Genomic DNA, 12,791 nt, shown 5'->3' with positions numbered 1-12,791 from the left:
AACCCCAACGGGGTGGGGAGGTTGCTGGGACAAGGCGCAGGTGTGGGGCTTCCAAGAGGAAGGGGATTGAGGTTCTGCAAGGAGCCACTGCCCCTCCCTGTGGTCCTGCGAGGCAGGGAGGATGAGGTAGGGAGTGCTCATGGGCTATAGAACCAGAGAACTGACCCTGAAGAACAGTTGACTAGGACAGAGGAAGACAAAACTAGAGGGCATGGGGAGAGGCAGAGGGAGAGTGGATGCAAAAGGCCCTCCAGAGACAGGCCAAGTCTCGCCCAAGTGGGTCCTGGGTTGGGGCAGGGGGAGGGGAGGAGGCAGCCCTGCCCCTGGAGCACCGCCTCCAGTGGTGAAGCCGGTCCCGCCGGGTTTTAAGGTCCTATGTTCACCTGACAGGGCTGACACTGTAATGAACAGATGCTGGAGGGAGCGGTGTGAAGCCAGACTTAAGACTGGAAGGAGACAAAGGACAGCCCTCCAACCAGTCATGGGCCCTCCTTGCCCCTGGGCCCTCTCCCCTTCTCTGGAATCAGGCTAAGCCTCCGGGCCACTTTCATCTAACGAGAATCACTTGGGTGAGGCAAGCACGTACAGCTGGGGCAGATTTTCTCTCGAGACCCTCAGCTTTCAGTGCACCCTAAGAGAACCACCTGCAGCTGGGAGGGGAGCCCCTCCAGTGATGTGCCGCAGCTGGCTTACATCGTGTTCGGTGACTTCACCTCGACTGTTTAAAATCCAGGGTGCTGAGAGTAGTTACACCATGGAGATGGGCAGATGCTAGAGTCAGGGCTTCTTCCCGCGGAGAGCCAGTTGTTAAACATGTAGCAGCACGTCGGCACACGCTGGCCCCACCCCACCTGACCCCGGTTCTCTCTCTCCACAGTAAACGGGAAGGCCACCGTCACCATCGAGAGCTGTGCCCCGACACTCTTCATGTTTATGCTCAATGGCAAGCAGGAGCAAGGGCTGCTGAGCCTCAGGAAGAACGGGATGAAGCTGGACATATACCCTCCAACGGTGGGCACCCACAAGCTGCAGATCTTTGCCAAAGGCAACTCTGACATCTACAGCTCAGTGCTGGAGTACACGCTCAAGTGCAACTACGTGGACATCAGTGTCCGGCTGCCGGCCGAGCTGCACCAGCCCGTGGGCCCCAGCTGGTTCTCGGAGCAGATGGGCATCGTGAAGCCCTCCCACCCCGACCCCATCATCCACACCAGCGACGGGCGCTGCTCGGTCAGCTTCGGCGTGGAGGAGGGCATCAGCGTCCTGGCTTCCCTGCACGGGGACGAGGGCCCCATCACCGAGGAGACGCAGCGGCGCTACATCTTCCAGGTGCAGCGGCAGAAGCGGGCAGAGCTGAAGGTCCAGCTGCCCCAGGCCGGCAAGTTTGCCCTCAAGATCTTTGTCAAGAAGAGGCTGGAGCCAGGCAACTACGTCTTCGTCTTCAATTATCTCCTGTGCTGCACCAACACCAAGGTGAACTGGCCCATGTTCCCCGAGAGCTTTGGCAACTGGGGGCAGGACAATGAGCTGCTGGAGCCTCTGTCAGGCGTGCTTCCTGCCAACCGGAACATCCCGTTCAAACTGAAGCTCCACGGCATCGCCAAAGCCCTGGTGAAGGGGCAGGACACGTGGCCCCTGACCCTGAATAGAGAGGGCTACTGGGAGGGCAGCTGCAGCACGGCCGGCTGCCACGAGATCTACGTCATGGTGCTGGAGAACGCCAACCACAACTTCTACTCCTACATCCTGAAATACAAGGTGAACGCCCAGTGATGCCTGGCGCCCCCTGGCCGCCCCCTCCCAGAGGGCCGAGGCCAGACTTGCCCAGGGAGGGCCCAACGGAAGTGCAGAGAGCCCTGAACACCACCAAGTCTGCATGCAGTCTCTTCGAGGCCTCTGCCTCGGGCTCTCTGCTCTGCCACGGAGGCGGGGATGTTGGCGTTCCCATGGCTTCACCCGGTTGTGGCCGTGGCCCAGGGGACTGAGGCGAAGGCCCTTTAGAAGACAAAGGTGCTATGTAAATCCAAGGTATTGTAAAGGGTACACCACTGCCCAGACGCCCCCTTCGCGTAGTAATGCTATTGTTGTCTTTATAGGGCTGGTGTGGGGAAGCAGGGAGGTTGCCCAGGCAGAAAGCTTTTTCACGTGATGATGAGAGAATTCTCCTCCGTGCCCAAGAGGGACCTGATCTGCAAGGCTGAGTCATCCTGAATCACAGAGCCCGTTTCAGGCAGCCTCAGTGTTTCTCACCAATTCCTGGACCCCAGGGACGGTCGGCCTACCATTTTTTCCCCCAGACCTGACCATCTGCATTCCTGCTGCCCCTTGCTCTTCAAGAGCCCTAGAAAAGAGAAGGTGTGAAGAGGAAGCTGGCCAGCCCGCGCCTGGCCGGAGGCTCCATGGTCCCTGGACACAATGGCCATGTGGCAATAGGAAGGTCACGAGCGGGCTCCCAGGGCCCGCTCTTGAGTGCCCTGGGGGGAGGGCTAGAGGGCGGGAGACAATGCAGCAGCCCTGCCGCCTGAGTCTGAGGCTGTGAGGCCTCCGACTCCATGCTCCCGACGGGCCTGCGGGCCAGTTCAGTCTAGGGAGTCGCTGGCCCTCTAGGCCCTCTCAGAGTCTGGGCTTCAGGCCCCGGCCTGCACTTTCACGGGGAGCTTCAAGAGGCTGCTAGGCCCTTAGGGGGGGTGGCCTTGGTGATAGCCCTAAAGACCCGGGCAGGGAGGCCAGGCAGGGAGGAGTGCAAATACCATAGTGCCAAGGAGACTCATGAAATAACAGGGCTCTGCCAGCCCCCAAGGCTCCCTACCAGCAAAGCCCACACAGGGGACCTCCACCCGCTCCGGGAGCCGCTTCTGTGTTTGTCTGCATCCCATCTTCCTTCCTGCCTGTCTCTGACATGAGAGACCCCTGGGGTCCTGCCGTCCACGCTGGCTCCAGCCCTAGGAGCCCCAGCTGCCCCGCGGCCCTCAGCAGCACCTCAGGCCCGTGTTGCCATGGCAACAGCGGCAAGGCTGGCTCCTTCCTGCAAGGGCAGCCTAGAGGGAAGGAGGGAAAGGCCCTGCGTGGCCACTGCAGCCCCCTCCCAGCATGAGGAGCCCCTGCAGGGGCTCCCCGCCTCCTGGCTGCTCCGCTCTGCAGCCCCTCCCGTCTCCACACCCTCACGCCGAGAGCGGGCACTGGCCCAGCACCCCCCACCACCACCCGCCCCCCCCCACCAACTACTGTTCTAAATGTCTTCAGGTTCAGCGACAGCCAGGCCAGCCAGATGCTCACGCCTTCTCTGCCTTCATCCTCACATTTGTGTATTCAGCAAATGTTCATGGGGCACTTAATTAGCACGGGGCTCTGTGCTCAATGCCGGGGTTATGGAGGGAACCAGGGGGTCCTGCCTCTGCCATCTCAGAGCTCAGGGTGGGCAGCAGCAGCCTCCCCCGAACAGGCCTGCCTAAAGTTCCCTGGAACTTCAGTCCCGCATCTCCCCAAAGGTCCCTGCTGCCACCCAGCTTGGACCTGGCCCAGAGCCATGTGACAGGGGTGCCCAGGCTGGGGGCCCTGGAACACCAGGGTAGAACACCATGGGGGTCTGGGCTCTCCCCTGGACTGTGTCCCGTGCCCTCTGGCAGGCTCTGCCTCCCAAGCCTTTGGCACAGTTGACACGCATGCCTGGAAAATGCACAAAGGCCCCAGAGGCGGAACCGCGGTGCACTAACTACGACAGGAAAACAAGGGGAGTTCTTACACACCAAAAACAGCCTTTTTCCACACCTTTGACTTTATGGGCTGAAAGAAAGGTGCTGTGTTTTATCCAAATAGTGTCTTCTATGACTCATGTCACTCCCTGGACCCAGAGCCATGGCTAGCCCCGATGAGAACATATATCTTTTCTAAAATAATATAACTAATCAGTACATTCTGGAGCAGGCAGAGGATGCCACCTGGCACAGTAGGAGTTGCCCAGGAACCAAGCCCAGGCCCCACCTGCAGAGCAACCGCGCGCCCCTCCCTCTGCGTTAACCAGACCCCCCCTTCCTAAAGACAGCTGTAGGCACAGTCAGAAATCACCTGTATTTCTTTCCACTGAAGTAAAAATACATGAAATGAAATCCAATCTTCATGAATTTTCACACGCATGCTGCTCAAGGTAGAATTCGGGGTTGCATTTCGAAGCCTTTTATTCAAATCCCCATCTTTGTTTCCTGGTGCTGGAGTCCCCGCGACCGGTGGAATGGCTCGCGCGCCCCCTGGTGCCCAAAACGCGGAGCTGCCGGCGAGCAGCACTGCGCGGCCGAGTCGCCCGCCAGGGTTTTTTACGCAGAATTTGGAATATGCTGCTGAGATGTTTATGTTCAGTTCATTGGGTGCTTCCTCGTGTGCACACGGAGCACATCTCTGCCACGCGCAAGCTGTGAGGCGAGCTTGGGGCCTGCTGGCCGCGTGAGAAGACACAGCATGTAATACTGGGGAGTCTTTTGCCGGGAAATCGCGCCTTGAAACGCAAACACTGGATATGGGACTGGAAGGGACAGCTCTGACCGCTCTCGTTACTACGCAGGTGAAGGACCGAGACTGATCACACTCAGGGCTTTGGCTGGCAAGTCCTGGGATGACAGCCCTCAGGCCACAGGCAGAAGGGTGCAGAGAAGGTCGGGGAGGGTGCCGGAGTGGGGGGCAAATGGGCTACAACCACAACTGCAATTAACTCCTTTCAGCTTGTTTCCGACGCGCCAGCAGCACAGCTGGACTCCGTTTCAATCTGATTATGATCATCGTGAGTTCCCCATATGCTGCATTGTCCCACCAGGACAGACTCCTCAGGGCCTGCTGAGATTAAAAGGAAATAAATAGATTAACTGAAGCATGAACGATTTAGGCTAGACATAAAGAACTATTTCCTGTTTTTAAGCAGGAGGGGCAAGGTGCCAAGAAAGTTTGTGGAATCCTCTTCTCAAAGGACTTGAAATGTAAAAAAGTTTCCCCAGTGGTCTGGGTTTGAGATGCTATGCTAACTGGAAGGATAAATTCTCTCTAAACCAGTTCATCCTTGAAGTACACTAGATCGCCCCCAGCAAACATGAGGTGAACAGCATTGCCACATGCTTTGCTGTTAACAGTGTGTTCAGAGGTGATGGGCGTCCGTGTCCCACATCAGTTTTATCTGGGGTCTATCATTTCTTTTCATTTGGAATAAGTAGCTGGAAATCTTAAGAGGTGATTACTTTTCATAACGTGTGTGTTGAGTTGTGTGGGCCAGTGGCTGTTGAGTATGCTTTCCCCACATTGTTGCTGGTGTTGTTTTTCAATAAAATTTATATTCATTTTTATCCAACAATGTAATTATCGATCTGTTCTTATCACTGCTCTCACAAGGGGTAAAAAAATAGGAAAAAACACTTTCATGTTCAAAGGGAGCCCTAGGAGAAAAAAAAAAAAAATCAATGTCCCAGCCATTTGAATGTGATAGGGAGATGCAAATGGAATGTCAGGCAAATAGCTATTTCACATTAAAGAAAACATAATTAGGTTACCTCCAGCCCCTCTCTGGCTCACATGCCTTTGAAGAACATGAAGGCAGTGTTTCTTTCATTGAATCTTGTTTAACTTGAAATTTTTCAAGTCAATCTTAATTTCTGTTATTAGTAGAAGAAAAGAATGTACCCAAAATGCCTATCAGCCTACATTTTTTTGTTGTTTTGAGTATCTATTTTTTGATTTTCATATACATACAGAAACTTTCCAGCAGGTTACCTAAACAGATTATTCATAAATTAGACATTTAGGGAAATAGAGAAAATGAACATCCAGGCACCTCTGAGAAGCTGCCGTAACCATGGAGACCATTCTCGTAGCTGTAGTGTGAAGGACAGAAAGAACTGTGTTCTCCAGTCTGGCCTTGTAGCATCATCCCTCCCTGCTGGACCCACAAACGTGAGCTCCCCCCGTCCCGTCCCCCGGGACATGTCTCTGGAGGAAGGAAGCGCACGGGTGGACCATGTCTTGAACAGCATATTAAGGAGAAGTCAGAAGAAAGCCTCCCGCATTCATAGGAGGAGGAACTCTTAAATTATTAGAACAGTCTGAGAATGCCAACCCCGAGGCTGGAATGGATGACCTCTAACGTCCCTTCCAGTCCAGAGAGTTTGTGATGCTGTGTCTCTGGGAACAGATGCTGGCAGGTGGTAGACCTGGGATTGTCAGTTTCGGAACATCTGAAGGGCCCTGCTGTGTTAAGAGCCTGCCCTGCAGCCCCCAGCAGACTGCACTGCTGTTTCCTCTCTTGCCTGAGGGCAAGGGGCTGGAGAAAACCCAGCAGAGAGACCAAAGGGAAAGCAACAGCCCCTGACAGGATGCTGCTTCTCTCTGATTTTGCAAGCAGAACGAAAGAAAACTAAAAGTCAGGCAGCGATCGGGATGCCTTCCCTTAGATATCCCACGGGCATCCCCAAATCAAAAGATACTGAACCGAAGTCACTTTTCTCCCCCACATTACCTCCAACTCCTCCTGGGTCCCCAACAAAGTAAATACATCCCCATCCCCCAGGTACCTCAGTCAGACTCGTGATGGTCACTAGTGACTCCTTCATTCCCCGCAGTGATGAAATCTGGTCCATTCTGACCCACTCTCCCAGCCCCACATCCACCCTACTCCCACAGCCTTTGCCATAATTTGAGCCTTCCTCATCTCTCAGCTCCGCTGTGGGGATTGCTTTCCACGATGATATGAGGACCCACCACCACCACCTGCTCCATGACTCCCCATGTTTCTTCTTATAAGAACACCAGGACTATTGTTGTGTTACGACAAGGTTTCCATGAAAGCCTTCCAGAAGAAGTTCACCATCTCTGGAGAAAGCATAATTTGTGTCAGGTCCTGATGGAAAATGTGGGTCTTCAAGCAAAAACTGATTTTAACAGAAAGGCAGAAACTCCTCCTTTTTCTGGACTCTGAAGAGGCCAGGTGCTGAGGTCTTCACTCCCGGCTGGTGCTGTGTAGGGTGGCTCATAGCAGCACAGCCAAAGGAGGACCTGTGACAAGGTGAGTGGTGGAGCCCAGCCTGAAGGTTAGCAAGCTACACCTTGTAAATCAGATTATCCACATCCGTGGCTCATAGATTTCCCTGTTCTCCTCCTGGAAACAACAACAGTATTGATCATATGTTCAAATGTGCCAGGTGGACTCCCTGGCAAACAGATGCTGAGACAGAGTTAGGAACACAAACAGGGTACTAGAGGGTAATACCTGCGAAAGATAAAGGAGGAGGAAGCAGGATCAGGTAGAGAGAACTTCAGACAGTGGTCCAAGTCTCAGACAATGCAACAGAAGAGTCCCTTGTGTAGAAATGGCCAGGCCCTAGAGACCCCAGTCTGCTCAGTCATTGGCTACAGGCTGACCAAGAAGAACTTGGCCTCCGTTCAAAAGCTAAGATAAGCCACATATCTGGTTTCTGATCCAGCATGTAAAAAGCCTAGAAGCCATCACTCCCTCCAACAGGTAAAAAGCTGACAAACTGAAAAATCAACAACTCTTCTTATATCTGTAGGAGAAGTGAAGTCACAAGGTAAACCTCTGCCCCCTTCCCCAGACTGGAGAGACTGACAGGTGATACCGAGATTCACAACCCACCAGAGCAGAAACCTCCATGGAAACCATGGCCTGGGTAAGAAAACCTGAATTGTAATTGACAAATTGCTGGGGCTCAATGTGGACAGCTTTGAGAGTTGAAAACTCTCCAGGGGGACCCAGTTATCAGGACCCCCACATTTTTGTGAGTTTTATCTCCTGGATCTCTACCAAGTCTCACAGTGAATATCAGGGGAAAATCCCCTCATGCTTCTGGGGTGAGGGGAATGGGTCCATCTGCAAGCAGAAAATTAGTAAGGACATAGTTGAACTCAACACCACCCCCAAACTACTAGATATAATTGGCATCTATAGATTACTTCAATCCAACATCAGATTACATATTCTTTCCAAACTTCACCAAGATAGACCACATTCTGGGCCATAAAGCACACCCCCATCCGATTGAAAGAATAGAAGTCACACATGTCTGCTCTTAGACCACAGTGGAATTAAACTAGACATCAGTAACAGAAAGATAACTGAAAAATCCCAAAATATTTGCTGATTGAAGAACACACTTCCAAATAGCTAATGCATCAAAGAAGAAATCTAAAGAAAAATTTTAAAATATTTTGAACTACCTGAAAATGAAAACACAACTTATCAAAATTTGAGAGATGTAGCAAAAGCTCTCTTTAGAAGGAAATTTAGAGCATTGAAGGCATATATTAGAAAAGAAGAAGGCTCTCAAATCAATAATCTAAGCTTCCACATTAAGAAACTAGAAAGAAGAGCAAAGTAAGCAAAAGACAAATAATTTAAAAAGAGCGGAAATCAATAAATTGAAAACAAGAACTCAATAGAGAAAATCAGCAAAATCAAAAGCTTGGTTCTTTGAAAAGATCAATAACATCTATAAGCTTCTAGCCAGGTTAGCTAAGAGAAAAAGAAAGGACACAATTACCAATATCAGAAGTGAAAGAGGGGTTATCACTGCAGATCCCATGCACATTAAAAAGATAATAAAGGAATACTACGAGTAACTCTATGCCCCCAAATTTGATAACCTAGGTTATCAAATGGTCCAATTCCTTGAAAGACACAACCTGCCAAAATTCACACAAGAAGAAATAGGTGATCTGAGTAGGCATACTATCTTTTAAAGAAATCGAGTCAATAATCAATAACCCTCACAAAGAAAGCACCAGGCCCAGATGGGTTCACTGGTGAATTCCACCCAACACTTAAGGAAGAAATTACACCAATTTTCTACAACCTCTTTCAGAAGATAAAAGCAGAAGGCCTACTTCCTAACTCATCTGAGGCTGGCATTATCCTAATACCAAAACCAAACATATTATAAGAAAAGAAAACAACAGACTAATATCTCTCATGAACATAGATATAAAAATCCTCCAAAAACTAGCAAATTGAATCTAACAATGTATAAAAGCTAAGGCAGACCCTGAAGGCACTGCTAGCTGAAAGCTCTCAGCTACCTGATGTACTCCTTGTGGATAATCAAGTTCTCTCTTGAAGGGAAAGCTGAGTAGCACACCTCTGTGTCTGCCACAAAGGATTCAGAAAAGATTGGGTGCAGGTTCTAGGGGTGGGGCAGCAGATCCCAAAGCCATCTGGGATCCAGTGATCACTGGTGAGAGGCCACCAAATTGTTTGTCAAAGGGACAGTGGTGGGCTCTGTATCTGGCTGTCTCTGTGCAAGAGGAATGCATCCTCCAAGGGCCGCCTTCAAGGTACTGGGGACTAATTTGACAAAGGCAGCTTTTTCCTTCCCTCTCCTCCTTGGCCTCCTGGTTCCTGTCACCCAGGGCAGCCTCAACTCTAAAGCCAGAAGGATCTGCTCATGTTACACTCTTACTTAAAACCTGCCCAAAACTCCCCCACTGTCCAAGAGGTGACTCAGTTCCCCACTGTCTTAGTCTGTTCTGGCTGTTGTAACAGAATACCATAGACAAGGTGGCTAATAAACAGCAGAAATTCATTGCTTACCGTTCTAGAGGCTGGGAAGCTGACATCAAGTCATTTGCTGATCCCGTGTTTGATGAGAACCCACTTCCTGATTCATAGATGGTTGCCTTCTCCTTGTGTCCTCACATGGTGGAAGGGACAAGCTTACTCTCTGGAGTTTATAAGGACACTAATCCCATCCATGAGAGCTCACCCTCATGACCTAATCACCTTCCAAAGGCCCTGCCTCCAAACACCATCATATGGGAGATTCAGTCTCAACCCATGAATTTTGGGGGGCATACAAACATTCAATCTATCATCCCCCCTCTGGCTTCACACTGCTTTCTCTCATGACTCTCCATGAGATCCCTTTTGCAAAAATCAACCACATGACACGAGACGGGCCATGGACCCTCACACTACCATGCTTTTCACACATGCTGATCCTTCTCATTAGGACGCCCTTCCCTCCATCTCTGTCTGGAGAAGCTCTGCTTGGTCTTCAGGGATCTGCACCAGCCCCTATCTGCCCACCCTCCATGTTCACGTAGCACTTTGTTAGCTCATCTGTTAAGCAGGTACTTTCTGCATGATTCATGTGATTGAGAGGGTTCTTGGAGGTTCGAGCACTTGGTTACAAATTGTTTGAACACAGTTCAATTTTTCTCCATGGCACAAAATAGGGGTTTGGTAAATGTTTGGCAAGTGTTTCATTAGGAAAACAGAGGGGAAAGATGAAGACAGGACCAGCGAAGTAACATAACTCAGCAGCCCAATAACAATTCACTGACGTTTGTTGAAATGTGTTTCCAATTCACCAAGACTGGCCCCTGTGCCTTTTGCCCAGCTCTGGGCACCACGGCCTGAACTGTGAGTAGAAGCCAAGATGTCTCCGGGAGGGCTACACCCCAGGAAGGGCTGGGAAACTGGGGCAGGGGGAGATACTGGAATGACCACCCTGTTTGTGACTGCAGGTGGCAGGGGGTAGTCAGGACTCTTTGGCCATGAGTAACTTTATGAAATTGCCTTTTCCCTACCTAATTGTGGTTCCTGCCCCAGATTTCCCCTCCAGGACTCTGTTTGAAGGAGATTCTATAACCTAAGCTGGGGGTGCTTCTGTTTGGCAGCACACAAATGTAGCTAACGGCATCCGCCAGTCCTACCCATACCCGTCCAAACAGTCAGCTGCCAAACCACAGGGCCAAGGATGGTCTAGGCCTCCTGACACCTCTGGGCTCCAGGGGGATGCCACCCAACATACCCACTTGGAGCACACAAATGCACGCAAGCATGCGGCTTCAGGAAGAAGGAGCCCAGGTGGGATTTGCTCGCTGTTTCATCTCCATGACTAAATGACATCTGCATTTAGAATAAATGATCAATACATTTTTGAAGTGAACATCAATTTGTCATTTCAGAAGTGAATTCATAGGTCACTGGATTTATTTACATGGCTGTTGACCAAACAGGCTGTTGAGTTAACAACATCCTAAAGAGTCATTTCTCTCTTTCTCTCAACTAACTACAAAAGCATATGCCCAGGAGCGAGTTTCTCTGCCCCGGTGGGGAATGTCTGTTTACAGGAAGACAGAAACGGCCACCTGCTGGGAGTGCTCATACTGTTTGCCCAAGGAAGCCATCAGGGCCCCAACCGATCAGAGGAGAGCCCTTCTTCCCCAGGAACACCCCCCACCCCCCCACCTCCCCCACCCACCCCACCCCCGCCGCCCCGGGCCTGTGCCAAGACTGCTTTGTTTCCATCAGGAGGGACGGCTGGCTGCCTCACTGACAGAAAGAATCAGCCATCACTTCACCGGGCTGGGCAGGGAGTGAGGCGGTGGCGCCTGCCCCAGGGTGGCAGGGACGACTGCGGAGAAGCCTGTGGGCTCAGGGCACGGCGGCAGTCACAGCCACAAAGGGCCGGGCTGCGGATGAATGAAGTATGGATGTTGGGAGTGAGGGCCCTGGCAGCTCCCACACGGACAAAACAGGGGGACGGGGGTCGGGGTGGGGGGGTCGAGGAGACGTTCATTTAAAACGAAATCACCACAGGATAACAAATTACTCCCTGAAAACTTGGCTGATGTATTTGTATGTATGTGAACACCAAGGGGATCAGAAAAATTAACATTTTATTATACTGTAAAAAATTAAATGTGGCCAAGACGCCCAAGACATTTGGAGGCTGTCCCCTCCCCTGCCCATATCCTTTGTGATGGCTCCGCCCTTGGGAACTGCAGGCGAGCGTGGGCACCATGAACCCTTTGGCATCCATTTCTTTAGCATCCGATCTCTTCCACCTCCCAGGAGAGACACAGTGAAGAGAACACGTTAACCTGATTGCGGGAGGAAATCTGCTCTGTCAGTAAAACTTCACTTGACATTTTTAAAGCTCCGCGAGAGTGTTAAAAGTCCATTTTAAAAAGAAGAGGATGGGCATCTTTCTGGAAAGATGGCCTCTTAGCTGCTGGTCCCCTGTTTGACTGAAAGCTGTCTTGCGCCGTCAGGAGCCATTAATGTATGATTGAAGCCTCGGTTCCTTTCTGTAAACATTGGTTTGACTTGGGGAAGCCCTGCAGCTAGCTGGAGACCCCTCCTCACTAAGCTCTGGCCGGCCCCGAGACCTCCGGCCCCGTCTGCCAACATCAGGCTGGCATAAGCGTGGCACGAACCCTCAGCCAGCCCCAAGTTACTGATCCTCCCAGTCCTGGTTTCCTCAGCAGTGAGCTGGGGATCATCAGCGCACCCACCATGCAAGTTTCCCACGGGGACTGGATGAGTCAGCACGAATGCAGTGAGCATACCTGCCCGGTGGATGTCAGCTGTCCCCACGGCCACAGCATCGGTGTCCGCAGCGTTAGGAGGGTGAGACTGAAGGGCCATGTGTTGTGCCGTGGCTTGAATCCGAAGGTCACAGGCCCCTCCTGAAATCATAGCCGTCACTGATGCCAGCCTCTAAAAGAAGACATCCCGTCTCCAACACTTGGCCACCTGCCTCTTCTAGAATCTTCCAGAGACCAGGAGTTCATCACTCCATGAAACAGCTGTCCCATTAATGGACACCTTTGTTAAAAGACCCTCCCTATATGTAACTGCCTTAAATTCAAGCAGTTGCGCCACTCCACCCACTGGTCCATGAATATTACCCACTGTAATATTCCAAGGTGACCACACAGCAGGCGTCCTGAGCCACCAGTAAAAAACCCAGCTCATCTGGGGGTTCTGGGAGCTGGCTGGAACAGCCGCCAACTACCTA

The 12,791-nt window shown here is 51.5% G+C and overlaps 1 protein-coding gene across 3 annotated transcripts in view; it reads left to right on the top strand.

Moving 5' to 3' along the window:
• Window positions 1–1,773, top strand: part of KY (kyphoscoliosis peptidase) — a 43,031-nt gene extending 41,258 nt beyond the window's left edge. For all 3 annotated transcript variants that reach the window (XM_027586984.1, XM_027586983.1, XM_027586982.1), the window contains one exon: window positions 878–1,773. In XM_027586984.1, coding sequence (XP_027442785.1) covers window positions 878–1,773 — 896 coding nt within the window. The remainder of the gene's footprint in view (window positions 1–877) is intronic.
• The last annotated feature ends 11,018 nt before the right edge of the window (window positions 1,774–12,791 follow it).

The sequence above is a fragment of the Zalophus californianus genome, chromosome 1 (genome assembly GCF_009762305.2).
Source record: "Zalophus californianus isolate mZalCal1 chromosome 1, mZalCal1.pri.v2, whole genome shotgun sequence".
NCBI lineage: Eukaryota > Metazoa > Chordata > Mammalia > Carnivora > Otariidae > Zalophus > Zalophus californianus.
This window is presented reverse-complemented; position numbering and strand designations above follow the sequence as displayed.